General features: G+C 49.7%; 1 protein-coding gene across 1 annotated transcript; it reads right to left on the bottom strand.

Annotated features, from left to right (window-relative positions):
- Positions 1 to 5,375: 5,375 nt before the first annotated feature.
- On the bottom strand, positions 5,376 to 17,200 carry LOC107154030 (putative speedy protein E7). Its single transcript, XM_048810405.1, has 7 exons — positions 17,104 to 17,200; positions 8,270 to 8,371; positions 7,907 to 8,101; positions 6,742 to 6,800; positions 6,393 to 6,478; positions 5,740 to 5,914; positions 5,376 to 5,637 (listed from the first exon to the last, which is right to left on the bottom strand). Exons 1-7 carry the CDS (start codon positions 17,198 to 17,200, stop codon positions 5,578 to 5,580), a joined length of 774 nt encoding a protein of 257 aa, XP_048666362.1. The 3' UTR covers positions 5,376 to 5,577.
- Positions 17,201 to 27,574: the final 10,374 nt, after the last annotated feature.

The following is a 27,574-nucleotide window of genomic DNA, read 5'->3' as shown; positions in this document are numbered from 1 at the left end:
GAGAATGTCTTCATTGAGATTTTCCCAAAATCTTGTGTGACGCTTTCCTCCGCAGGGGGAGCTGGACTTGAAGGGCTGCAGCCAGAGGCCAGGCGTCCTCCCCTTGCCCAGCAGCCTGCTCCGGAGTGAATCATGGGAAGGATGGGCCGACTGCTGGGGCAAGACTTGCTGCCCTCCATGCTTAAACAGTTCTTCTAGTTACATAAAAAAATGTTGAATTAGGAAAATTCCATCTGAGTCAAGATTTGAATAACCCAGGGAGCACTTGTCTAGCACCTACGAGGCCCTGGGTTGTATCCACGGCAATGAAAAAAACTGAGGCACTGCCCGGCCAACAGTTCCCCCCTTTACTCGCAGTGGTTGGTGGGTGATGTGCTTTTCTCTCACCATGGGAGGACTTGGGAAGCGTTTCATATTTAGATACATATGGACTCGGCGGGGACAGAGCGAGGCGGCAGAAGGTGTGGCCACAGCATCGTTGGGCCTGCTGAGGAGATCGCTGGCTCTTGCCCTTGAGCAGACACATGAGGATCCTCACAGGGCACTTTCAGCTTTCTATGAGGCTCGAAAAGTCTCACGTCCAGAAAGTTAAACCTCCTCAGAGGCATGTGGGGGTGCTGAAGAAGCCCATCTGGTGGGGAAGGATTTGGGTGCTGAAGTGGCCCACGTCACCTCAATTAAGGCTGGAAGCCAGCTGGTCACCTTGGTCAATGGGCCGCAAGGCAGGTGGAGTAGCAGCCATGTCTCTGTTGCGTGACTCCTGCTCCTCAGTGACTCCCTGTCCATCTTACCTGATGTACGCAGCTAGGAATACGAGTCACCACTTCCGTAGGCAGCCGGAACTGAAAAAGCAAGCGCACATTGGGACAGGTCCTCCTTCCCAGGTGGGCACCGATGCCTGTGCTCTTCCCTCGAGGGGCTGTCGAGGGACTACAGGCAGCTCTGAGGCAGAGACACCAGGCCTGCTGCCCTGCTCGTCACAGCCCTCAGCAGGCTGGGCTCTTGAGCCCCTGCCTACTCCCACCCTGAGCTGCCACCACCACCTGCCCTAGCCCAGGAGACTCAGGCAGTAAGCCCCAGTGTCCCAGTGGAAGGACAGCGCCAGGCGGAGCTTATGAACACATTAGAGAAGTAGACAAATGAACGCCCGCTTCATGTAACTTATTGGAGTTAGACTCACTGTATTGGTCTGTGTGTTGCCTTCTCGGTCACATTATAATGGACATCTTCAAGTTTTTTCTTTTAACTGAAAATATTTCTTCGTTTTGCGTGGTATAACACAAAATTGGCATTTTAAAATAAACACTTTATACTAAACTCAAAGTTTAAAAACAGCTATCTTAATTCCCCCTTCTACTCCCACATTGCTGGTGTGAAGGCCGGCCTTACCTCTGTAGTTAATGGGTCCGCCTTGAGTCTGCCTTGTGAAGCTGTAGACCACATGCTCCAGGGACTCAGAAACGCTACATCATGAGGGGTGGTCATGTCCCTAGGGGAGCCTGACAGAACAGTGGGAAGCTAGTGCCACTTGTGTTTCCTCATTTGTCTTGCATTCATTTTTGTGTGTATCTTTCACTTAAGAATACTTCAGGGTGGAGTGTAGCTCAGTGGGAGAGCACTTGCCTGGCGACATGCAAGGCCTTGGCTTGACCCCAGCCACACACACCACACACGTGCACATACTCTAAGTGCTTACTGTTGCATTTCAGAGGTTAAGAATCACTGGCTGGAAACGTTGAGAGGTAATGTGTACATTTCTGAAGTTGAAGGCGTTTTCAGCCTATTGCTAGTAGTCGGCAGAGCTGCAGCCTTTCTGCCCCTCCAGATCTAGATGAGTCAAGTGCAAACTCTCAACTCACATCCCGCACAGCTTCCTCCAAATCCCCATACCAGTGTCATCTCACTGCCCATCCCCCCTTGTTTGTGTGTCATTTCACGGCGCCCGGGGCCTAGCTGGGGACTGGATGTCCACTTTGGGCTTTTGATACCTCTTCTCTATCTTAAAGGGTTTTCCCTGTGGTGTCAGGTGGGAAGAGCCCATTGGAGGCCCGAGGGTGGAGCTCTGTGCTCCCAGCATTGGTTGCAGCAAACAGCTGGGTCCACTGGCTGCAGCAATCTAAAACCAGCTAGAACAGGTGTCCCTACCTCTGCATTCCTGGTGTGTTGCTAGGGCTTCTGTGCCCTCTGGTCACTGAGTCCCCACGTCCACACCTTTTCTGCTTGGGTTCCTGTGCAAACCCTGGAATCTGAAAGCTGTGTAGTCTCACGTATTAAGACAGGCACTGGACATGGATCCCACACTGAATAGGAATGGACTTTGCAAACCAAGACACTGAATGCAAAGTCTTATTGTGAAATCCTAGAACTTTAAGATCATTTAAAAATTGCCCCAAAGGTAATTTTATACAATATTTTTGGATTTGCCTGTGGAATTTTCCATTTACTGTGTCATGTCTGTGCTCAGAAAGTTTTGGATTGTGGAGCATTTTAAATTCCAAAATTTTGATTAGGGATGCTCAACTTGCACTTGACTGTGGGGTCCCTGGGAACCTTGTAGTTGGCAGAAATTCCCTGCCAGGTTCTCTCTGGCCCTGGCAGTTTTTTCCTATAAGGAGCTCTGTAATAAAATTGCCCATCTAGAATAGCTACACAGAGCTGTAAAACCTGAACCTGAGCAAACCAAATCTCAGGGGACCAGCCTAGGCCTTTGGATCATTTAATGCCTGGCCATGTTCCCACCTCCCTGGGGTCTGGATGCCCAGGGCCTCCCACCCCATTTGTGTGTCCTTCCTCGTCTATCTGAAGGATTCTGAGCCTGTTTTTTCCTTCCCTCTGTATCCAGATCATAATTCCTCCTCTTACTTTGACCTGATTTACCTTCCTTTCCCCCAAATCAATGCATCCTGAATCCCTGGGGTATCATCTCACACGCAGTGTAGTATGAGTCGATCTGAAAATTTTTCTTCTTGTAGTGAGTTCAAATTTATTAAAACAAATAATACAGCTGGTCTTAGCAGTGTCTTATTTATATATTGTATTTGCTCTATTTCTTACATTAAATTTCTGTGTATCTGTTCTGTTTTCTTTGCTCTTTTAAATCTGTTGTATGTATTACTTTTGGCATTGGGATGGTCGTGTTTGTGTTCTCATCTCCTTCTGGTACCTTGGCTTCCACTGTTTTCTTAGCTCTCCTCCTCATGAGCCCTTCCCCTCCCCCTCCCTCCCTCTCATCTTTCAAGCTGGGCTATGTCCATATTGCCAGGATGTACGCTGTGGTGGCAGATGATTTCTTATTTGTGCTTTTGTTTCCGCATTGGGTCTACACACCAACACGCTCAGCACTGCCACCCTTCGGTCCCCTGGCTGAGACTTCTGGGTCATCTCGTGGCATAGGACTCCGTCGGGTAATCTAGTCCATTATGCAGGAAGGGCTGCGAGTAGAGTCCCAGGACCCTGCCTGTCTGCAGGGGCTCTGCTCCTCCTCTCATGGCTTCTCTCCTGCACCCACTCCTTCCCTCCTTGCCACCTTCCAGTAATTGATTTGGACTCATCCTTCCAGTTCCTCCTCCTTGGTGGTCCAAGGCCCTCCCTGGACTTTCCCTTCTGCCTCTCCCTCTCCTCAGTCTCCATTGAAGCTCCTGTTCTGGGGGTCTCCTGCTGGACCCTTCCCGAGGGCATGCAGGGGTTAGGGCTTGGCTGGCTGACATCCCCTTAAAGATGGGCAGTGGTTCATTCGGCTGGTTTGGATTCCCAGCTGCAGGCCGCCATGGTCCGTGCTCACCCTGCATCCTCTTCCGTCTGTCCTGCCTGTCTGAGGGAAGCCCCATGATGCCTCTACAGCTGCCTGGAGCCTGGGAAGAGGCAGCTGCGTCATGGGAGGGGGAGGGGGAGGGGAGGCAGGGGTGGGCGGGAGCTACAAGAAAAGAGAAAGAGCCATCAGAGCCCAGTGGAGGCAAATTCCTGTGCATCACACATGGGATTGCATGGAGGATGGAGCCACCCGCACTTCTCTGACTGACAGGACCCAAGGGGGATTCTGCTATTTGTTTTTGGAATTTTGAGATTCCTGATAAATACATGTGGTTGTTTTTGATCCAATAAAACAAAAACAAAAACACAAAAAAACCTGTGGATGAATTCAAACTTGGATGCACAATTAAAAAATACTATCAATAAATATAAGAGAAAGTCCTGGAGACTGAAGTGGAGTAAATTATATTCCATGTATGTATGATTATGGTAAAACAAACCCCAATATTATAACTATAATGTACTAATAGAAACAAAAAACTTACACCAACTGTGGCTTACAGCACCCTGCTCTCCTCTCTCCCCTTTCTGTGTCCCCAGGCTCAGAACAGGCCCATTCCTGCCCCGTGTGTGGCATAAGATTGTCCCAGTATAGCCTTCTGCCCCGCAGAATTTCTTGCACATTTGACTAGTGGCCTCCCCAACCTAAGCAAAGCCAAAGGGTAAAGGAAATCTAAACCAGAGGAAGCACACTGAGCATAAGTGGACAGGGGATGGTTTTCTGCCAACACATCTTCTGGTATGTCCCTCACAGCCACACGTGGGCACTGTCTTCCTTTTGTTCCCAGGAATGAGATATATATATATATATATATATATATATATATATATATATATATATATATATATATATATACACATATGTACATACATGTGTATGTATATATCTTATATATTATATAATTATATAATATTATGTAATATAAGTATTATATATAATAATAATTATTATTTTTTTTTCAGAGACCAGAGAGCTCTCTGGTAACTCCTTCTGCCCCTGAGAAGAGACGCCAAGTGCATCCTCAAGGATCAAGCTCAGGGCATTTGCTTCCTGTGGGAGCAAAATGCAAAACACAGGAGCAATGTGGGGATTCATCTTCTTTCCTCCCAAGAGCCACTGTGGTAAGAGTCTCTTCCCCAGAAAGAATGACCTCAGTGTTTTTCATGTATTTATGTTTAAAAATTTCAACTCAGATCAAAATTCTGCAAAGATTGTTACCCAGAAAAAAGCATTTCCAAGAGGGTTCCTTTAAAAAAAAATATTCAATTTAAGACTTTTTTTTTTTTTAAGTACTGGGGACTGAACCTTGGGGTGCTCTACCATTGAGCTACATCCCTGTCCTTTTTCCTTTTTATATTTTATTTTGAGACAGAATCTTGCAAATCTGCTGATGCTGGTCTCAGACCTGCCATCCTCCTGCCTCAGCCTCTAGAGCAGCTGGAATTACAGGTGTGCACTTGCCTGCAAACTGAGACTCTGTGTTGCACATTACATAACCCTGGAATCACAGAACTTTGATATAAACCTTTTCTTTACCACAGGCGTTCTCAGAGCCCTCACTATCCTCACATGTGGGAAGAAATTCAGGGACAGGTTGCAGCAAAGCCTCCGCTCCTGCCAGCCCAGCCTCGGAAGTGGCCTCAGGGACACGGCAGGGGGTGGGGGACTGGCCCCCCTGCAGGGGCCCCAGCTAGGACCCACTCTCACCTGGACCATCTGCAGCCCCTGCTCCACAGCCCTGCCTGTTGTTCCCAGACCCTGGGAACCTAGGGGGCGCACTGGCGCACCCTGCTCCAGACCCAGTGGTGTGGATTCTGGGCCTGGATCTGAAAGGGAAAAACGCAGAGGTGAGCCCGGAGGACGGCCGCCCACACATCTCCAGGTTGCCTCCTGTCTCCCAGCCTCCCCGATTGTCAATCCCCACAGACCTCCTCACACAGCTCTGGGGTGACCCAGGCTCGGTGCCCCATGGCGTGGAAGAATTCCACCTTGAGCTTCAGGAACTCCTTGTAGAGGTCGGGCCAGTGCTCCTTGCCCAGCAGGAACTGGAAGATGCTGCGCTTGGGGGTAGGGTTGTCCTCCTCCATGTCAGAGGCGATGTAGCTGCCATGGGAAAATGGGAAGCTTGCCTGTTCGTAACCACAACTCCCTGCCTCAGAAGGACAGGCAGGAGAGGTCACAATGGAGCTGACCAGGAGACAACCACCTATCCAGGAGATAGGGTCTGGAGAGGCCTTCTCTGCAGGGTGACCTGGATCTGCTGGGCCCAGGGCACCCTTGACTCCAAGCCTGGGGCCTGTGCTGTGCTCAGTTGAGGACCCTGTTCTAGCTGCCCCTTGTTTCTCAGGGGCTTCCTCCCTCAGTCTCTGGGCAGCTGGTGGTGCTTTCGGGCTATTTTCACCGTCTCAGGGCCTCTTCCCTTCTCCCATGACCACCTGGCTCCTGGAGGTCTCAACCACTTTGTGGTCAAGAACAGCCCCAACTGGGCACGTGGCATGACTGAGCCTTGCTGATGGGGCGACAGGAGACATGCCATTCGGGGACTTGGGCAGATGGAGCACTGCCCTGAGGAGTTGCTTACAGAGCCAGGAAGAAGTGGACCCTGTTGTAGAGGTGTCCAGGAAGCCCAACACGGCCAAAGTACTCCACCACCATGGACAGCAGGTACTGTGGGGGACATGGGGAAGTGGCCTGAGTGGGCCCTGCCTCCCCATCCGAAGGCCAAGACACCCGGGAGAGCCTGGCTGGGGAACTCATGTGGAAATGAGCCGAGGGGCAGGGCAGAATGGCAGTGTGCCCCTTCTTTTTTCTGGCCTTGAGAGCAGGCCCCTGCAGGCCTTCTCCTGACATGACTCAAGACGCCTCCCCGGCAGCCCCCTGGGGGTGGGACCCTGAGGACCCTCTCCCCCTCACTTGGGATCTGCAGGTACCTTGTCAGACACTTTGAGGAAAATGTCGGCCTCCAGGAAGCTCTGGATAACAGGATCCTCTGCAGAGGGAAGCAGACAGCAGCCATCTGGAGATGAGTGTACATGGGGGAACCCCTGTGTGGGGGCCTTCAGAGGAGCTCTCCAAGTGAGCAGCTCCAGGAGGACAGCAGCCGCCCTGCCCCAGGAAGGGCTGGCCTCAGAATGCGTGTCCCTCCCCTGGCCCACTGGAGGCAGCAGGGGCGTGAATGTGGGACTATTGCTGAACCCTCAGTGGGGGCATGAGGGCAGAAGAGATTTGACCTGGTTCTCAAAGCTTAACAGTACCTCCACCTGAAAGCTTGGACATGTCTCCGACTCTGTGACACCTCGCCCTGATACTTTGTCACGTGTGACGGTGCTGCGCTGCCCTGCCCCGAGCACTGTAAGATAGAGGCTGCAGCCCCTGCCTGCTGGGCCTCCTTCCCTGCAGCAGTGAGCTGCCCCCTCCCTGGGCTCCTGTGGCTAGAGCTTTCCCCTGAGAGCACCAGGCCCTGTGTACCCTTCCCCTGGCCCAGGACAGGGACACTTGCACAGGGAAGGGATGCCTTCTCCCATCCCCTGCCCTTGGAAGAGCCCTGTGCCCAGAGCCCTGTGATGGTGAGGATGCCCACACCTGTGAAGTCCAGTGGCTTTCGAGGCTGAAGAGCTGAATTTGGAAAGCTTAACTCATGTGGCTAGTGGATGCTGCGTGGGACAGTGTGACCTTGGTGTTGTCCCCAAGCCGCCACACTGGGTCTGCTTCTGGGCCCGATGTCATCTTCTCAAGTGGCCCTTCTTGAGCCTCCTGCTTCCTGACAGTCCCCTACTCCCTTCCACCTGCATTTCTTAACATCTTCCTCATGGCTACTGCCGAGATCCCTGCTTCTGCGGATGGTGTTTGTTTTCTGTGTCCTCCACTCTGTCCTGACTGGTGCAGTTGAGCCGTCCCAGCAAGGGACGGCTCTCCAACCTGCAGCCCCTTCTCCTGCCCCCCAGGACTGTGGCTCAGGAAGAAGCGCCCTCACAGCTCCACAGGACCAGGCGCTCTACGTCAGTGCCACCTGTACTCCAGGAGGGAGGCCAGCCCCAGTTCTCTACAACTCTTAGTTTCAAAGGACCCTGAGCACGTCACCAGCTGAGAACCCACCCAGAAGTCGGTAGAAGGCTTCCTGGTCCTCAGGGCGGTAACTGGGCCTTCTCCTCTTGTTCATCCTCAGTTTTGTCCCCTGAATGTGGTCGACAGTCCATATGTTCTTCTGTCCCCTCCTCCTCCAGAGCTTCAGCTGGGAAATGGCTTCTGAGGAGGCTGCTGTGGAGGCGGCAGAGCTGCCCTCCTGGGTGGCTGGGGAACACAGGCCCCGGGTGAGCAGGGCTGCGGCCCCCGGAGCTCCTGCACCCACCCTCCCGGGCCCCTGACCCCAAAGATAAGACCTGCCTGGGAGGACAGGTGCCAAGTGCTCACTGGCTCTTCCTAAGGTCAAGGATGCTTGAGGGTCCAGCAGGGACATACCTGCCTTGGCATTCGCCCGCTTCTTCTTCTGGCCCTTCTTCCTCCTGCTTCTCTGCTCAGGAACAGCTGCTGAAGAGGCCAGAGGGCTGCTGTTCTGTGGGGCTGCAGGGAAAGGGCAACCTGTGACCATGGGAGGGACACTCCTGGGCTCCTGCCTGTCACCTGCCTTAAGGAACTTGCAGATGACACCTAGCAGCATAAGGCAGGAATGGCCACTGTCCCCTTTACCTTTCTCTATAAGAGCAGGAGCTAGTTGTTCACCTTTTGTCAGCAGGCCAGGGTTGCACTCTGGGGCCTCATCCTGGGGGCCATTTGGCCTGGGTAACACCTCTGTGGAGACAGTTATCCTGTCGTTTGTCTCTCATAGCTACAAAAGCCAACAGGAAGTGACCACCTGGTTCTCCCTGACGCCCCCTTGCCATGCCCTTGCAGAGCCTGACTCAGGCGAGTCAAGAGAAGCGAGTCAAGAGAATCCCCACCAGGCTGGGACCAAGGTGTCTGTCATTCATCCATCCAGAGATCAGGGGCAAAGGGGCTACTGGCCACACACACCTGCCTCCCCATCCATGACTGCTGCTCTTCTGACCCTTCCTGTGGTTCTTTTGGTTTGGAGCTCGGAGGCAGCTGGTGTGGACCTCACAGGAACCCTGTCTTCCCTTGGGACAGAAGCATGTAAGGGACCCCGTCTGATTCCAACCAGAATCTTCCTTCTGCTTGACCTGCTTCTTGGGAGACAATAATCATTTAAATTGCAGTAATGGTAGCTAACAATTATTGATTACTTGTTAAACTTTAGATGCTGATCTGTGCACTAAGAAATACCTCATTCCATCCTTATAAAGTGTGAGACAACTGTTATAATTCACCTGATTTGTGGATGAAGGACCGTGACTCAATTTATCTGGGTTTGTCCCATGACCATGGCCAGAGCTCTTGGGATCTGCCATGAGCACTCACGTCTCAGCTGAAGGGAAGAGCGGCAGTGAGCGCCAGGCGTGTTCCCATAGGGTCAAGCTGGGCGACACACATACTTGTTTCCTTTGTCACCAGCTCTATGTACAAGTCCTTGGAAACAACTGCCACTTCACAGGCAATTGAGGCTGGCTCCAAACGATGCCAGAGTGGCCCCTGCCACTGTGCCGAGCTCCCGAGGCCCTCGAGGCTGCCATGGTGGCCAAGTTCCTCTGGGCCTCCTTCCTCCAGCTTCACTTGGCTCTCCTCCTGCCCACACTCCCTCCTGTTCTCTCTCCCTCCTGACTTGAGGCCTACTGTGTCCTGCTTCATCCCCTGCCATTCATCTGACGTTCAGAGCCATGCCCCCTTCTTCCCTGGGATGCCTCAGAGGAGCACAGCTCAGTGCGGGGACCACCCAGAAGAGGAAGAGTGACACCCTCCCTGTGAGAGCAAGGTCACGCTCTCTCCAGACCAAGGCCCAGGGCTGAGTCCATGCTCACCAGACAGTGTGGAAAGAGCACTGGCCGTAGCCAAGCGTTCAGGATCCAGTGGCTTCCAAGATTCCGGAACCCTTGTCCTGACCACTGATGACCTCATGCATTCTACCAGGAGCTGCGCACACAGGAGAAGCCCACAGACCTCCAGGGAATGGCATGTCCTGGTCTGGACACTGGGGTCACCTCCTGACATCCCAGCTCCACTTCCACTTAAGGCCTTGTCCTGTGTTCAAGTCCATTCATGGTTCCAGGTGAAAGGATACGTCCACACATCGGGGACTGAGACAGCCCCACATTGAGAGTGGACTGATCCCTCATCTGTAATAAAAAGTCGTTTTTTTTTTATTGTGTTCAGCTATTATCATATTAAAATGAAAAAAGTTTAAACTTTTATATTGTCCTTGTCCTGAGATAAAGAGTCACAAGCAACAAAAATTCACAGAGATCCTGACTCTACTTCACCAAATTTTCCCTAATGGTAACAACTTGTAGACCCATAGTGGAATCTCACCACAGAAAATTGAGATTGGTACAATCCACCAACCTCATTCAGATTTCACCAGATTTAAATGCAGTTGCTTATGATTATGTACTCAGTTCTGTGCAGTTTTACCTCCTGTGCACACTTGTGTGACCTCCATCAGGATCACAGTTCTATTATGAGGATCCTTCATGCTTCCCTTTTATAGCATTCCCTTCTCCCCAGTCCCTGGCAACCACCAATCTCTTATTCAACTCTATAATTTTGTTATCTCAAGAATATTATATAATTGGGGCTGAGGATTGGGGATATAGCTCAGTTGGTAGAGTGCCTGGGGTCAATCCCCAGCACCACACACATAAAAAATTATGTATATAAAGTATATAACTGGAACCAGGCAGTATTTTCCATAAATCCTTCCAAGTTGCCTGAATCAACAGTCAATTCCTTTTTACAGCTAAGCAGCACTCCAGGGTGGTAACTACATGAGTTAGTCAACTTTCTGTTACTGTAACAAAATACCTGAGGCTATCAATTTAAAAAGAAGAAAGGCAGTTATGGGTGTGGCTAAGTGATAGAGCACTTGCCTAACTTGCCTAGCATGTATGAGGTCCTGGGTTCAATCCTCAGCGTCTAAATAAATAAATAAAAGGTTTAATTTTGGTTCACAGTTCTGAAGGTTTTAGTTTATGTTTTATTGGCCCTGTTGTTGGGGTGAGGCAGCATATCTTGGCAGGGAGCATATGGCACAGTAAGCTGCTTGGCCAGGAAGCAAAAAAAAAGAGGAAAAGACCCTAATTCCTTTCAAGGACATGCTCCTAGTGACCCAAGACCTGCAATAGTTCTACCTCTTAAAAGTTCCACCACTTCCCAATAGCACCAGCACTGGGGACCAAACCTTTAACACAGGGGCCTTGGGAGGACCTTCCAGATCAAACCACGCCTGAGCACGTTTGGTTTTGTAAGAACCTGGCGTCTGTGTTCTAGAGCACCCTCCCATCTCACGTGCCCACCAGTCTCTGATGGGCAGTGCTTATATGACCGCTATTTTAGCCACATATCCCTGTGGTTTGATCAGCATTTCCCTAAGTTAATGAGGTTGAGTACCTTTTCATGTGTTTTTTGTCATCTGTGTGTCATTTTGGTGAAGTGTCTGTTTATATCTTTTTAAATTGAAAAATTTTCCTCCTTTTGACTTTCGAGAGCTCTTTATATATTCTAGTTGCAAGTCCTCTGTCAGATATGTGGTTTACAAATATTTTCTGTTAGCCTTTATATTTTTTTCTCTTCCAAAGTCTTTCACAAAGCCAAATGTTTAAATTTTGTTAGCATTTAAATAATGTTTAAATTAAAAACAGCTTAGTTATCATTTTCTCCTTGTTTGGAATGGGTCTTTGGTATTAAGTCTAAGAACTTGTCACCAAGACTTAGGTTGATAGATTTATCCTATATTTTATTTTCTAAAAAATGTATAGTTTTAAATTTACACTTAAGTCTGTAATCAGCTTTGACTTGAATGTGTGAAGTTTGTGTGAGATGTGAGATGTGAAGTTTAGGTTGAGTTTCATTTTATTCGTTAATGGGACATTGCTCCACCATCGTTTATTAAAAGGGGTTTTTGCTTGGTTGGATTGCTTTTGTGCCTTTGTTGAATGTTGTTTCTATTTCTGGGTTCTGTATTATGTTCTGCTAACTATGTTCTGTGACTACCCCTCTGCTAATACAACACTATCATGGTGTATTATGCTGAGTATAGAGTAGATCTGTTCCTCTCACTCTCTTCTTTTTCAAAATTGTTTAGGTTATTTAGGTCCTGAGCCTTTCTATATAAATTCAAAAATAAACATTTATGTCTATAACAATCTTTGCTTGGATTTTGACAGGAATTTCATTAAGTCTTTAGGTCAGTTTGGAAAGAACTGATGTCTTTACTGTGTGACATTCAACATAGTAAATGTTGAGTATCAACATCATATTCAGTCCGTAAATATGGTATGCCTCTCCATCTAGTTAGGCCTTCAGTTTCTTTTATCAGCATTCTGTAGTTTAGAACATAGAAGTCCTGTATGTTTTGTTTGATTTTACCTAAGATTTTCATTTTCTTTGGAGCAATTATAAATGGTATTATTGTTAAATTTCGGTTTCCACATTTTTACTGTTAACAGAAAACTGCTGTTGATTTTTGTGCTATAAACTTGCTGAATTTACTTTCTAGTTCTAGGAATTTTTGTACAGATTACTTGGAATTTAAAAAAAATATTTATTTTTCAGTTGTAGTTGGACATAATATCTTTATTTTATTTATTTATTTTTATGTGGTGCTGAGGATAGAACCCAAGTGAGTGCTGGGTGAGTGCACTACCACTGAGCCACAACCCCAGCCCAGATTACTTGGAATTTCAAACGTAGACAATAATATCATCTGCATATAGGGACAGCTTATTTTCTTCTTTTCTAATCACTGTGCCTTTTATTTTTCTCTTGCCTTATTGTGCTGGCTAGATTTTCCATTGCTATGTTCAATAATAGTTTAAAAAGTGAAAAAGTTTTGGACTGTTCCTAGTCTACAGGTGATACTATTCAGTCTTTCACTATGAAGTCTGCTAACTGTAGGAATTTTGTAGAAGATTTTTATAATGTAAAGGAAGTTCTCCTTTAGTCATGCTTTGTCTCTCCATCTGAGTGTTTTTATCATGAAATTAGTTTTTTTCAATTATTTTTTTCTGCATCAGTTGATGGGAACAAATGAGTTTTCTTCTTTAGCTTATTGATACTGTGAGTTGCAGGTATTGATTTTTAAATGTGGAACAAGACTTGCATTTCTGGAATAAATTCTTCTTGAGTCATGGTGTATAATTCTTTTTATATATTGCTGGATTTGATTTGTTAATATTTCATTGAGAATTGACGTATCCATTCTGGTCTAAAAATACTCTGTATGGTTAAATGTTTTAAAATTTGTTGAGTTAAAATAGTATCTGCAGCCAGGTTTGGTGATGCACACCTGTAATCCCAGAGGCTTAGAAGGCTTAGGCAGGAGGATGGCAAGTTCAAAGCCAGCCTCAGCAAAAGCAAGGCACTAAGCACCTCAGTGATACCTGTCTCTAAATAAAATACAAAAAGGGTTGGGAATGGGGTTCAGTGGTTAAGTATATTTGGGTTCAACCCCTAGAACCAAAAACAAACAAAAAAGTATCTGCAGAAAATTTAATTTAATTTTAGAATGTGAAGCACAAAAATATTGATTAATCTTAACCTTATTATTATTAACAGTGCATCAACATGCAAACCCTCGCAGAGGGCCCTGGAAAACAAAATGGGCTTTGGCTGAGCTTCTGAATCCTGTTGTCGTATGACATATCTGTGCATGCTCAGACGATATCTTGGATGTAGGTTCTTTAATTCCAGATTATTTGAGGAACATGAAACAATGTGTACTTTTTGAGAGTTGCATTATTTACCCAATATTCTGTTACTGATGTCCAACATGCTGCTGTCTTTCATTTTTACTGTTCTTTTGTTTCACTCTATCATTTATCTATCTTTTGGACATAGATATTGTATGGCTTCTAAAGTTTTTCTATTATGAGAAGTGGTGGAATTTATAGCTCTCTTTATCTCTCTCTCTTTTTTTTTTCTTTTTGGTTCTAGGGATTGAACTCAGGGGCACTCGACCACTGAGCCACATCCCCAGCCCTATTTTGTATTTTATTTAGAGACAGGGTCTCACTGAGTTGCTTAGGGCCTTGCATTGTTGAGGCTGGCTTTGAACTCACCATCCTCCTGTCTCAGCCTTCCGAGTCACTAGGATTACAGGTGTGTGTCACCAGGCACAGCCCTTCATCTCTTTTGTTCCTGAAGCCTGTTCCTCTGATATGAGTTTCATCTGGTTATTTTGAATGCTTTTCTTCTTTCACTTGTTTCAGGCGTGTTCTTAATTGCTCTCTGAAGATCTTCTGTCTTAGCAGATGTTCTCTGACACTGTCAGCAGAAGGAGGGCCTTGCCTTGTTCTGGCCAAGCCAGAGTGGGAGTCCATCTGCTCCATTTGGCTCTGTCACACTGACTGTGAGGGGACGCCTCCTTGCTGCTGGTGGGGGCTGGGCCCCAGGGTCTCCATGCAGCATCCATCCTTCCTGCAGAGGCTGGGCACGGATGAGCTCCTGGATCTCACTCGCCTTGTCTAACACCACCCAGGGGAGACTGGGCAGTCAGGGCGCCATGTTAAACCAGCGGGGTGGGAGCCCCGCTTCTCCAACCAGCCTCTGTGCTGCGGCCACCTTTCCGTTTCCTGGTGTTTGGTTGGCTGGGGTGATCATCAGACAGGGTCACAGATGGAAGTTTTCTGCCTGGATGCATTGGCCTTTCCTGACCTGGCCAGCCAGAGCAGCTCCTCTGGGGGCTTTTCTGTGTTACTTGTTGGCATAATTTCCAGGTTGCTGGCTTCTCCAGCACCGAGTCTGGACTGGGGACCAGAGGACTTAGGACTGTGTCATCTCTCATGCCCTGGTCCTCATTAAGGCTTCTGTCCATTTTTATGTTTCTTGTATAAGGGACAGACAGACAGAAGTTCATTTACTCCATCTTGCCAGTGACCAGAAGAGTCAGGAAGAAATCTGAGTTTCCATTTAGCCATTGTTTAAACTTCATTCAACAGAGGAAGAGGTTGCCCTGAAAATAAAAATTAAAAATAATTTAAAAAACTATTAATTGAATTAAAAGTAAGCATCAGCAAATCAGTAAGAAAAATGCAAACGGAGAGTGTGTGGCAGCTTCACGCCTGCTTTCTTTCCCCTCCAGTGTGTGCTGTTATTCCCAGCGATGGTGAGAGTTGAGGTACATGGCAACATTCAGAGGATACGGCACTTTTCTTTTCTTTTTTTCTTTTTTCTTTTTTTTTGAAGGAAAGCATGGAATATGGTTCTGCAATTAAAAACCAAAACCATGTTTTGGGTGGACCTCAAGGCACTCAGCTCTGTAAATCAGAATCGAGGGTTCCACACTGCATGACTCCACTTAGGTAGCTTTAATAAAGTGGGAAACCACGCAGAGGGAGAGCAGATTAGTAGTTGCCAGTTCGGGGGGAAGGGCTGGGAGGGAGGAGCTGTGGCTGTAAGAGAGCATGGGAGTCCTGGTGACAGACATGTTGTGTGTCGGGTGGTTGTGTCACGCCACATGTAATAAAACTGTGTGCGTCCCCCACCCCCCACACAAAGTGCATGTAAAAGTGGTGAAATATAAATGACATGAACGGTCTGATCAGTGGCAGTGTTGGGGCTCAGACTTGGGTCATACCTCTCCTGCTGGGGTCAATGTGCTATATAGTCAGTGGGTCATTACCACTGGGGAAGAGCATGAGGGACTTCTCTGCATCTCCTAAAACTAACTACATGTCAATTTACAGTGGTTTCAAAATGAAAAGGTTACAACAATAATAAAAAGGGGGTTGGGGAGAGGAGAGAATGGAGCTGTGTCACACTTCCATCCCTCTAGGCTTCCTTCCTTCCTTCCCTGGTCAAACCTGGACAAAATGGAAGTTCAACTTGGTTTCTGCTCCATGGCCCTGTGCTCACAGAGCATCATGTCCTCTTAATTGCATGGGGCTAGAGGCTCTTTCTCCCTGTGCTGTTGCTTTGGCTGAGTGACGTGCAGTTTGGTCCCCTTCTGGAGTTGACAGGACACCTGACTTCTGCAGGCCCATTGCTCCCCAATGGGCCCTGATGCCATGGGGATAGCTATTTCCTCTGCACTCCTGGGGCTGCATCCACTGAGCCCTGCTCTGTACAATGATGCTGAAGGGCAGTTTCTCCCCAGACCCCTGGTACCCCTCTCCTACCAGCAGAGAGCAGGTGTCTTTCAGGAAGGTCCACATTTCATGCAGACTTTGGTCGAGGTCTCTGTTGTGTGCCAAGGGTGAGAGAAGTATCTGTGAATTAGAAAGCTTTTGTGACCATTTGGAGAAAATCAGAATTAAACCCTAGAGTTGTAAAACACTTATGTTGTGCCAGGTACTTTCAAATCTCTCAAGGTAAACTATGGGATCCACCTGCTGGGTCAGCAAGATGAGGTGACCCTATATTAGTGAGATATTATCACCTCACTTCAATAGCAAATGGTTTTATTTGTAGAAACTGAGATGCAAAGAAATGAATGAGCTTAGGGAACTTTGCCATAACTTGCAAAATATCTGCCTAGACAGCTTAGAAATTCATATATATTTTAATTCAAAGGAGACATGATTCCTAGCTACAATGCACAGATTTTCTCTGAAGTTAGAGGATGAATGATAAGGAGGTCTTGGAGGTGATATGAATGTTTTCAGATTCAATTTCTAAAACATGCACAGTTATCACCTCTGACTGCAGATGGCCAGCAGTTGGTTCAGGATGAGATGTACTTGACTTTCCTACATTCTGAACCTTTCAGTTGGGCTTGGCTATATGTAAGAGAAGCACAAGTCTCTGTGGCATAAGCAAAGGGGTGGGCTGCTCTGGTTAGCAGGTAGCCTAAAGATGAGAGTCCTTTCCTTAGTGACAGTTACAGTGGCAAAGCTTTAGAGTAAAAGCCATGCATTTCCTGGGGAATTCGAAGATTGGTGGATGTGAGAAGCTCTGATGAACAGTCGTGGAGGACACACCCTATGCAGGTGAGCAGTGAGCCTGGGACTCGGGGCAAGTGCGGCCGCTGCCCACAGACAGGATGCTGTGTGAACTGAGAAGGAGCAGCCTGGGCTGGGGCGACATTAGGGTCTGGAAAGTCCAAATGCAAGGATTTGCCCCTCAGCCCAACAGCTCTCTCCCTGTCTGTCCCTGCAGCGTTGCTGGGAAGGTGACCGAGCAGGGCTGGTCGGCAGTCTGCCTGCCGCAGACTGTGCATTCCCGTGCTGCCAGGTTTTGGGGAATACCTGAGCCGTCCAGTGACTCCCACACCCCAGCAAAGGCCAAGTCCAGAGTCACTCGCTGTAGCCCAAGAGGCTGGGGATGGGCGACCACGTTGTCCATGTTCCACATTCAGTGGCTGGATGTAAGTTCAAGGTGGAGATTGCCAGCCTAGCTGCTATACGCTGTTTACAGAAAACACACTTTAAATACAAAGACACAGGTGAGTTAAAAGTAAGTGGATGGAAAAAGAAGAACATGGCCATGTCTAGAGCCATGGGGAGGGACTCACAGAGGCACAAGGAGGCGAGGCTCACTGGGGGCCGTGGGCCTGTGAGGTGGCATGGCAGTCTGGGGTGGTGGGGAGAGTCTGGGCCAGAGAGTGTTACAGTTGGGATTTGAGTGTCTCTAAAGATCCATGTGTTGAAAGCTTGGTCTCCAGTCCCCAGCTGCTATTGGAAGGTAGTGAGCATGGGTCTCATGGAAGGAAGGGGTCACCAGTGGTGTGCTCTCAAAGGGAATATTGGGAGCCTGGCCCATTTTTCCTCTGTCGGTAGGGGTTCTGTGTTTGGGATTGGGGTCCCGGATGACTTCAGGGCTGTGGCATGCTTGCACAAAGGCATAGGATGCCCGGTTGCTATGGCAATGCCCTCCATGCTAGAGTCTTATCAGCGTCAACCTTAGTCTTAGGCACATAGCTTCTGGGTTAAAGGAACTTGCTTGCTTGGTAACTACCATGTTTCCCCAAGCTTCGGTGCTCCTAACAGTAACTTCAGACAGTGGACCTCCTTGAGAGCTGCACAAAGCTCCTGGTACTGCATATTGTAACAGTGAAATGTAACTGCAGAATACTCTAAATAATGTGGTTATGATATCAATGACCTAATGGAACCTATTGGTATAAATAAACATGGCTGCTTGGACAAAGGGCCACTCTGCCACCTTCCCTGCCTCTGCACCTTGTCTCTGTGTCTCCCTTTATTTATTTCTTTACATCTCTCTTTGTTTTCCAGCTGCCATGAGGTGAGCAGAACTCATCTTCCCTATGCTCCTGCCTTGATGTGCTGTGCCATCACAGGCCCAACGCAACAGGACCAAGCAATCATGGACTGAAACCTCTGAAACTGTGAGCCAAAACAAACCTTTTCTCCTTATAATTAGATTATCTCAGGTGTTCTGTCACAGTGACGACATGCTGATTTACACAGACTCCCCTTGCTCCTTGACTCTTTCCCTTGGAAATAGTAGTTTCCTCTTCCCTCAAGGAGGCCTAGAAATGCCCTCAGCAAGCAAGCTGCCTGAGGATCTCTAGGTCCACAGACCTTTCTTTTTCTGGGACCCTCTGCAGTCCTGCTGGATGTCCTGGCCAGGGAAGGAACACAGCAGTGGTACAGCCAAGGTCTCATGTACTTCTCCACTTATAGGTCTGAGGGAGAGAAAGAAAAGCAGTCCCCTCATCATGGTAGAAGGGCTTTGAGGACTGGAGTACAAGTAGGAAAAAGTGTCACTCAACATGCAGTTCCTCCAGGATGTCATTATAATAACACTTTGGCACTAGGAATTCAGGAATCCTTGGTTCCCTGCCAGCACCGCTAAACCCCATTTCCTTATCCATAAGGGAGTGGCCTCCTTTCCTCACAGGGTTGTTGGTAGGCCTGGCTGATGTGCATCTTACCCGCAAGGCCTTCGCCAGCCAAGGCTGTTAGATGCAAGGCTGCTGGGGAAAGGCTGGGGTTGGCTTGGAGTGCCCCCTGGAGGGGAGAGGTCTGAATGGCAGCCCGTGGACGTCCTTGATACTGTGAAGAAACTTTCCAGACAGTGGACAGTGTAAATTGATTCACAGGACTTATGTGCTTAGGGAGTTTTACTTTACAATTGTTGTGACAATGTCACCAACTGAAGTGGTTAACACGTGGAAATATTATTTATGTGAATGCAAAGTAAGCCAGGTGCCTAGCTGTTCCATGGGATTTTGAGGAACTACCTCCAAAATGCATGGAAGAGTGTTTTGAAGGAGTTAACAGTTGCCTAAGCGTGAGGAATTGAAAATGTCCTAATTGGACAGGATGAGCGGTGTACACAGAGCAGTTGATTAGAAGCTCGAACACCTGCGTGGAGGCTGGTCCACATCGGGCTGTTCCTCTCCCAGGGAGGTGGGAGGCATTTTCAGCTCCTGCCAGTGGTCTGTGGTCACATCTGTAGGCTTGTTGGGTAGATGATTGTGATGGTTAATGTGAATCGTCAACGTGATTGGACTAAGAGATGCCCAAGGTTAAGAGCTTCTGGCTGTGGACAAAACAAAGGGTGGAGGAACAAGGCAGTAGCAGCAGACGCCAGCTCCAGTCTCTGGAGTGGGTGCTGACTGCTGCTGTGGTCACCTGAGGACCTGAGTCAGACTCTAGCTCCTTCCCTCTTCCAGAGCAGACCGTGCAGGGCGACTCTCCAGGGAGTTCCAGGGCCTCTACCTGGGACTGGGGGTCGTTGCTCCTTCTTGTTCTGAGGCTCCAGCTTCTTGGACCGAGCAGCTCTTGGTTCCTCCGGCTCCCCCGCCTGCAGACGGCCATCGTGGGACTCCCAGCTTCTGGTTGTGAGTCCACTTAATAACCCCCCTTAAAGTCACACCTGCATATTCCCCCTGTTGACTCTGGCCTCTAGAGAACCCTAATACAATGACGCCCAAGGGGAGAGTGGGCTGTGCTTGAGCCCCAATCCCCGTGTACACATGCTGGGCCGTGAAACCAGTGTCTCTGCAGAAACAGCATTGGGGGCTGTGCATACCACAGGTCCACACGTGGGACCACAGAGTGGCTGCTAAATGCTCTGGCCAGGGCATTGCTGTGAAATAGCAATTGCTTTCTCCATGGCTGCTGCTGAGCCCCGACATGGCTGGAGGTCGGCTCTCCCTATTTGGCACTCTGTTTGTTTAAAGGGAGAAAACCCTTGCTCAAGGAATTGGGATTAGTTTCCATTTTCTTATTATTTTCCTGTTGATTTTCATTGTGATCAGTTAAGTGCCTGGGTTTACGTGCACGAGTTGAGTTCAGTGCCTGCCTGCTAAGTTCTTAAACATCAGGACAAACAAAAACAAACACGACAGGCACACAAGGGACGGATCGCGGTTCCCCGTGAGGGTCTCTGGTGATGCCCAGGAAGGGACGGCGCGTGGGTGGAGAGGAGTGGGAGCGGCTGGCACCATGACAGGCGTTCAGGTGACACAGGCTGGTGCAGACACAGGATGGGACATGGGGGTGCTCAGATTCTGTGGTGGGTGGGGAATGAAGGGAAGGTGGGAGGTGAGGGTGGAGGAGGTGGCCCAGAGCACATCAGGGTCTGTGAGGGGATCATACCTCTTCCTGGGAGGAACCAGGAACAGGCCACGAGGGACTGCAGGCATCGAGATGGCCAAGCTGGGGTGCAGGCCGCTGTTCTCACCCCCATAACCTGGCTATGGAGCCAGTGGGTAATGTGTGATTTCACATGTGGAAGGCTCTTGAGAAGGGCCGAATGTGACCTTTCAGTGGCCTGAGGGAGTGGGGGAGGAAGCGACAGCAGCCCCCACCTACCCTGCTGTCTCTGTGGATGTGAGGACCTGGGGGCAGGGTCCCTGCAGCTGGGCAGGGGAAGCTGGTGGCTGCCCCGAAAAGGAGAGAGAACTCACACTGTCCTGTAGGGTCCCAGGACGTCAGCCCAAAGGACCCTGGTGCCACCTGCAGTCCCATCTCATGACCAGGGTTTGCCTGTCCACCCCCCTCCCCCACAAGAAGCCCTTCTGCCTGGGTTCCTGTCCCTTGGAACACATCATGGGGCCTGGAGGAGGGGCCCAGATGGTGACTCAGCAGACCCGTGGCTGCTTCCTTCTCTGCACTCCGTGCTCCATGCCTCTTCCCCTCTGCCATCTCCTCGGCCACCGTCTCTCCTCTTGTCTTCCCCTGCTGCCCCGCAGGCCCTGTGAGGGCAGCTTGATGGCCAGGGAGGGACCGACATGGTCGGGAGACACAAGTCCGTTCGCAGGAGCTGGCTTCTCCTTGGAAGCGGAATCTCCCTTTTTGTATCCATGAGAAATTTCCAGAAAGAGAATTGGAACCCACGGGGTTTTTCCTTTTCTGTCCCATGCCAAGGTGCCACCTTGGCGGTGAACAGCTGTCCCTCTTCCTTCGTCACTGTGCTTGCCTGTGGTCAGAGGCTGCTTCTGCTGCTGCCTACCTGGCCTGGCTGGCAGGTCTGTCCCCAGGCTGGGTGCCACTGTGGGTTTGCCCTCAGGCCCCACAGCCTGGCCTACAGAGACCTGCCATATGGGCTTCTTGTTTCTCCATGGTCACGTCTGGCTTGAAGTCAGGCTGGCATCTGGAGAGCTTCCCGTTCACCTGAGTTTTATGCCCTGCTTTGTGGATGGGCTCCTAATGCATCCTGGGGTGGAATCTTCTGGCTGCCCCTGGACCTTCCTACTCTGCTCTGCCTGTTGGAGAGAGAAGGAGAGGTCCAGTTGCCAATGAGTCCTGTGTGCTCCGTGTGGCCAACGCCGACCGCCCTGTCAGGTTGAGCTGTACCTGCCTCCCCTTTCCGCTGGCGTCCGAATCCTCCTTGGCCACTGTGTCTTTCCTTCCCTATGGCCCTTGTCACCCTCCGCCATCCAGCATGCTGAAGTTCACGCTCTGTCCACTTACGGAGTGGAGTACATGCTCCCTGGTGGTGTGGGTCTGCTTTCGTTCGTGGATGTCTCCTGCCTGCGTAGAGTGGTGTCTGGCACTCATGTAGTGTGTGCATAAATGAAGGACAGCTACTCAGGATTCATACGAGTACCAATTAACCAAAAGAAAATGCTCAGTGGACTCAGAAGGTGGGATTCTGGGGTGAGAGCAACTCTCTATGAGACGCAAGAGAAGCACCAATGAGGAGTTTTCTGGTGCCTTCCGTAGAGGTTGATGTCGCTCTCATGGGACTCGGATAGTTCCCCTGAGAGCACGGGTCACAGAAGAGCTGGCCTGGCTCTGGCTCTCTGCCTCCCTGTGGTGTCCAGTGATCCATGCCATCCCTCTGTACCCGCCATTCTGATGCCATCTGCCATGAGGCACTCACAGGGGCCAGATTGTTGGTGCTGCTGAATTTGGACTTTCAGCCTCCAAAACTGAGCGGAAGAAACCTCTTTCTTTTATAAGTCACAAAACTAGGCATTTCGCTACAGCAACAGAACGTGGACCAAGCTCCCGTTCCTTCCTGGCTCTCTCCACCTCCTGACCATGACACAGGGCATCCTTGGGGCTGGTCTGCTGTGTCCTATGGCTACACTCTCTTCCTGTTCAATTTCATTCCTGTCTCTGTCTCCGTGTATCCTTTCTCACCCACTGAGGACACCCAATTCCATGCCCCTGGCCGCTCCTGAGTGGCCTCGTACCTCTTGTGCTGCGTTTGTCCAAGACTGTGCAGCTTGCAGGCCAGTCTCCACCAGCCTCCCGGGGCTGCCCTGCCGCCGTCCTCCTCATCTCCACCCCCCCTCAGGCTCCCTTAGCTCCTACACTCTGGAGCTGCTCGCTTCTCCCTCCTGCGGGCTACACCGGCCCATCCTAGGGGTAGTGACCTTTCCCTGGGTGACCCAAGTAGAACTTCCACTTGTCTCCCTCATCCTGTCATGCACGCCCCAGGCCATTCTCCACCCAGAGCCAGAGCAATCTTCAGAACTCTCATATCTGATGGTGTGTGCAGTGAGTCCCCTTGCTGGAGGTCGAGGTGACATCTTTAATGGAGAAGGCCACTGCCAGCCACCATCCCCTACTCTCTCTGACTGACTCCTCAGTGCCCAGGAGCAGAGTCCCTGTGCCCAGGGCTTCTGAAGATGCCTCGCTCTGCTTGGAGTGCTCCTCTTGCCTGCGTCACCTGGGTAGCGCCCACACATTTCACCTCCCCAGGAAAGCCTCCCGGGCTGCCCGCCTTGGACGCCCTGCAGCAGCTGCACTGCCTCATGTTTCATTATGGTGCTTTCTACTCTGGCCACTTGCTCACTGTCTGCATCCTCTACTGTCCTGGAAGCTGAGTGGGATGTCATGCTGCTCTGCCCACGGGGCTGCCACATAGTAGGCTTTCAATAAACATTTGGTGGATGAACAGGAGCTCTGCTGAGGGTGGAGCTGGGCTTCCCTCGATTCTTGGCATGGTCTCCAGATGGCTGTGCAGCTGGTTTGCTTTCTCCTCTGGGATTCTCTGTGCCCTCGAGGCCCTGCCAGAGGTCTGCTAGACTCTGCCCCTGCCCCTGCCAGAGCGTCACGCTCCACCCCTGCCACTTCTCACTACCAGCCAGGGGCTGTTGGGCAGGGGCCTCTGTCCTCTGCTTTTCTGCCCACCCTTCTCTCTCCCTGGAGTCCGACACCACGTCTCCCCGCTGCCCTGCCTGACATTCCAGCAGCACCAGCGACGGCTGATTTTCCAGGACTTGAGAGGAAGCCATTCGCTGGCATTAGCAGAGACACCTGGGGAACAAGGGACCAAGGAGCCAGACCTGCAGCTGGCCTGCACTGTGGAATGCCTTCAGGTGTCCTGCTGTCCTTGAGACCGACGTCTTCACATGCTTCACACAGATGGGGTGACTGGAGTATGACCTAACCTCTGAGTTCTCTTTCTCCATGAGGACGCAAGGGGGGCTGGGTAGGTTCTACCGATTGCCGTCTCCAGATCCTCCGTCTCCAGCTCCTTCATCTCCATGCTCATCCCAGGACTCTGTTCTGAGAGGCCAACTTCAGCTTTGCAAATCAGAAAGGAAGTCCCTGGGCCGGAGAAGCAGGAGGCACTTTTCTCTGTCCTTTCCCTACACACACTTTCTTCCCCTCCTCTTATCCCCCTGAAGCCACCCCTTCCTTCCACTCCCAGCCCCCCACCTCCAGATTTCTTTAAAAGTCAAACACAAAGAAAATTGTCAGGAGGGAGATTAGGTATAAGACCCTTTTATTAGTCCTATCTTCCAATTTCCTGTGGACTTTAACTTCTCTCTTTCTTTCATGTGGGACTTAATACCCTGTGATATGTATGAGAATGTGCCAGGAAATGGAATTTCCATCCCCATTCCGCCATGCCTTGGGCAGAGGGCCCAAACCCTCTCCCTTGCTCTCTTCCTGGCTGTAACAGGACCCGTCCTGCAGCCCATAGGGTTTAGCTGTAGCATCTCATATGAAAATGGCACCAGAGAGCTCTACCCAGTACAAAGTGTAAATAAGTGCATGTGGGTATGATTTTTAAATCTCCACCATAGGCAGGTCGTGGACTGCAGGCAAAATCTCTGCAAGGAGCCCAGAAATGAGCCAGATGATCCTTCTGACACCTGCGCTCTACTTTGGTGTCCCCTGGCTCTCTATGCAGCTACTGCACAGCAGGCTCCTGCCTCAGTCGCGTTGCCTCTGGGAGGAGGACAGGGCAGCTCTGCCTCACACCAGCCTGAGGGTGGACACCAGCCTCCAAGCAGGACTTGAAGGGCGGGTGCTATAGGATTTGCATGAAGTTTTTCTTCCTTTCTCTTCAAGACAGACTAGAACAGATTACAGGGTCCACTAGAAAGAGCGAGGAGAATGCCCAGTTTCTGGAATCTTCTTCCTGAGGGATGGGTCTGTCTCTGGGGGGGTTGCCATGCCAATGAATTCTTTTCCTAAGTTTCAGGTGTGGCTCTAAATAGGATACCACTGATTTTTAAAAAATGTACCTTTCAGAACGGTGTAATCCTGTTTGGAGTGGTCACACTTGGAGATTTTATATACTTGCTCCCATTATTACTCAAAATTTTCTGTGAAGGGGCTCTGAAGGTGAATATCCTCAGTGGTGGCAAATCTTCCTGCAGTAAGATTTGGTTTGAGCACATCCACATGCTTGTCAGCATTCGGACCAAGGCAGGTGATGAAGCCCTCGCGGGTCTTTCTGCCTGGGGTCTAGAAGGCAGTTGCCCATATTCCCCAAGAAAAGCCAGGAGATGAAGCAGTGCCTGGGACATTGGGGCTGCGCATCTTCTGGGGAACTTTTAAGCAGGATCTTCCTAATTATTAGGAGACCTCTCGGTTATCCGTATGATGGTGAGTTTGCTTTGACAAAAGTGGATGAAATAGAGACCAGTGATGGTACAGTTCCCAGCAAGCCCTGACTGAGGCTCAGTTCCCTGTGTGTCAGAAAACCGTTCAGACCCAGTGAACCGACCATGCTGTGCCTCAGTTTCCTCACCTAAACCCAGAATAATAGACCCACCTCACATAGCTGTTGCCAAGGTCGAAGGAGACTTTTTTTTGGAGGGTGCTGGGGATTGAAATCAGGCATTCAGCCACTGAGCCACATCCCCAGCCCTACTTTGTATTTTATTTAGAGTCAAGGTCTCACTGAGTTGCTTGGTACCTCACTAAATTGCTGAGGCTGGCTTTGAACTCTCGATCCTCCTGCCTCAGCCTCCCCTGAGCTGCTGGGATTACAGGCGTGTGCTACTGCGTCCTGCCCAAGGAGTCTATTAGACAAATGCTAATGTTGATGAAGAATGTTGTGAGTGAAAGTTGCAAGTCTCAGTGGATGTGGATATGTTCCACTCCTCCCTGATCTGAGCACACAGTATGTCGTGCAATGCCATGGCATGGGATCCCTGAAGTGTCCTTCTAGTTCCTTCGTGATGCAAGAGATCCAAGGAGCTGTTTCCTCAGATAACAGCTCAGATGACTGGAGACCTGAGCTGCGGAGCACGGGTCTGGAGATGGGTTCAGAGTAGGGCAGGTCCCTGGCCACAGTTCCCAACCATCCGCCGCTCTGTGGGTAGGTAGGCTGTCTCTCCCCTGCAGGTGGAGAACCCAGTCATCTTTAGCTCTGGGGCCTATACCACTGGTGGCCGGTAGGTGGCATCAGTTGCACACCACCCCCACTGGCTTTGCCGCTAGGAACTTCTCAAAAGGGAAAGATCTATTTCTAATCCAGCAGGGGCTTTATGGCAATGCTTAATCACATGGCAAGGAGCACGCAATAACTACTGGTATTTCTGTAAACACGCATGCTAAGAAGCAGCTGCCAGTCGGGGATGAGGACAGAGGAGGCTCATCGAGGTCTCCTGAGGACAACCTATATAAGGAAAGCCCTTCGGGTTTTTAAATCCAAGAGCTTTTTAACCTTTGTGACTCATTGAAAGCAACGTTGAGAACCCGGAAGGACGGGGAACATACACTTTATGGATAGCAACCTGGTTCCAGGCCCACCCTGTCTCTCTCCCCTTCCCCTGAACGTCAGATTTTGTAAGGAGCCTCACTGGGCCTGCCTTCCACCCCCACCTCCTGCCACAGGGTAGGGGTGCAGCCAAGAGTGCACCCCCACCAACCTTTGCTTATTTTCTTAATTTTTTTGTCCTGGCAAGTTGCCTGAGTTTGTCCTTTCTCTGGAGGAAAGTTTATTTGAATCTCATTCTACCATTAATAAAATTGGCACCAGATGGCTATGAAGCCACAGAAGAGATGCTTCACTGCAAAACAGAAGTTCAGTCTGCCAGCCACAGGGTGGTGAGGAGTTTAATGTATGTGGACACTTTTATTAAAAAAATAATCACGGTTAAATATGCAGATCACAAAACTGACCATTTCTAAGGGTAGAGTTCAGTGGCATTAGGTACACTCACATTATTGTGCAAACACCAGAACAGTTTTCATGTCAAAACGGAAGCTCTGTATCCATGGTGCGACTTCCCATTCTCCAAGCCACTAGCAACCACCACTCTAGTTTCTATGAATTCCAGTCCTCGAGTTTCACGTATAAATGGTATCATACAATCCATGTGTTTTTGTGACTGGGCTATTTAGTTTAGCACAATGGCCTAAGGTTCAGTCATGTTAAAGACTGTTTCAGAATTTCCTTTTTTCCCTGTTAAATAATATTCCATTGTTTGTGATGCTTTAATTTTGTGTCAGCTTCACTGGGCTCAAAGTTGCCCAGATAGCTGGTAAAATATTATTTCTGGGTGTGCCCATGATAATGTTTCTGGAAGAAATCAGCATTTGAATCAGTGGACTCGGGAAAGAAGACTTGCCTTCACCAACATGGGCGGGTATCACCCACTGCTATAAGGGCCCACATAATTCAAAACAGGGGGAAGAAGGGTAGATTCTCTTTCTTCTTGAGCTGGGGAGTCCATCTTCTGCCCACCTAGGGCATTGGTGCTTGAGGTTTTCAGGCTCCTGGATACAAGCCCGCCTGCCCCGCCCTGCCTCCAGGTTCTCAGGCCATCTTCTTAGTGGGAGCTACATGGACTCATGGGAATTTCCTGGCCACTGTTTTGAACAGTACGTGGCTTCTTTGTAACCACAGTTTCCCTAATCCTGGTCTGTTGGCAGCTGACTCAAGCTCAGCTGGGGCAGGAGATTTAGAAAGCAGCCTAATTGTATCTGCAGGTGTGGGACTGAGGAAAGCCGGGAGGCATAATACCCACTCTGCTTGCCACAGCAGAGGGAGCCCAGGCTAAATGGACCTCTGTGACTTGCAAGCTCTGGCCCCTGCACATCCTGTTCC

Source organism: Marmota marmota, unplaced genomic scaffold (genome assembly GCF_001458135.2).
Source record: "Marmota marmota marmota unplaced genomic scaffold, marMar, whole genome shotgun sequence".
NCBI classification, from domain to species: Eukaryota; Metazoa; Chordata; class Mammalia; order Rodentia; family Sciuridae; genus Marmota; species Marmota marmota.
The sequence above is the reverse complement of the archived record's forward strand: the minus strand, read 5'-3'. Positions and strand labels throughout refer to the sequence as shown.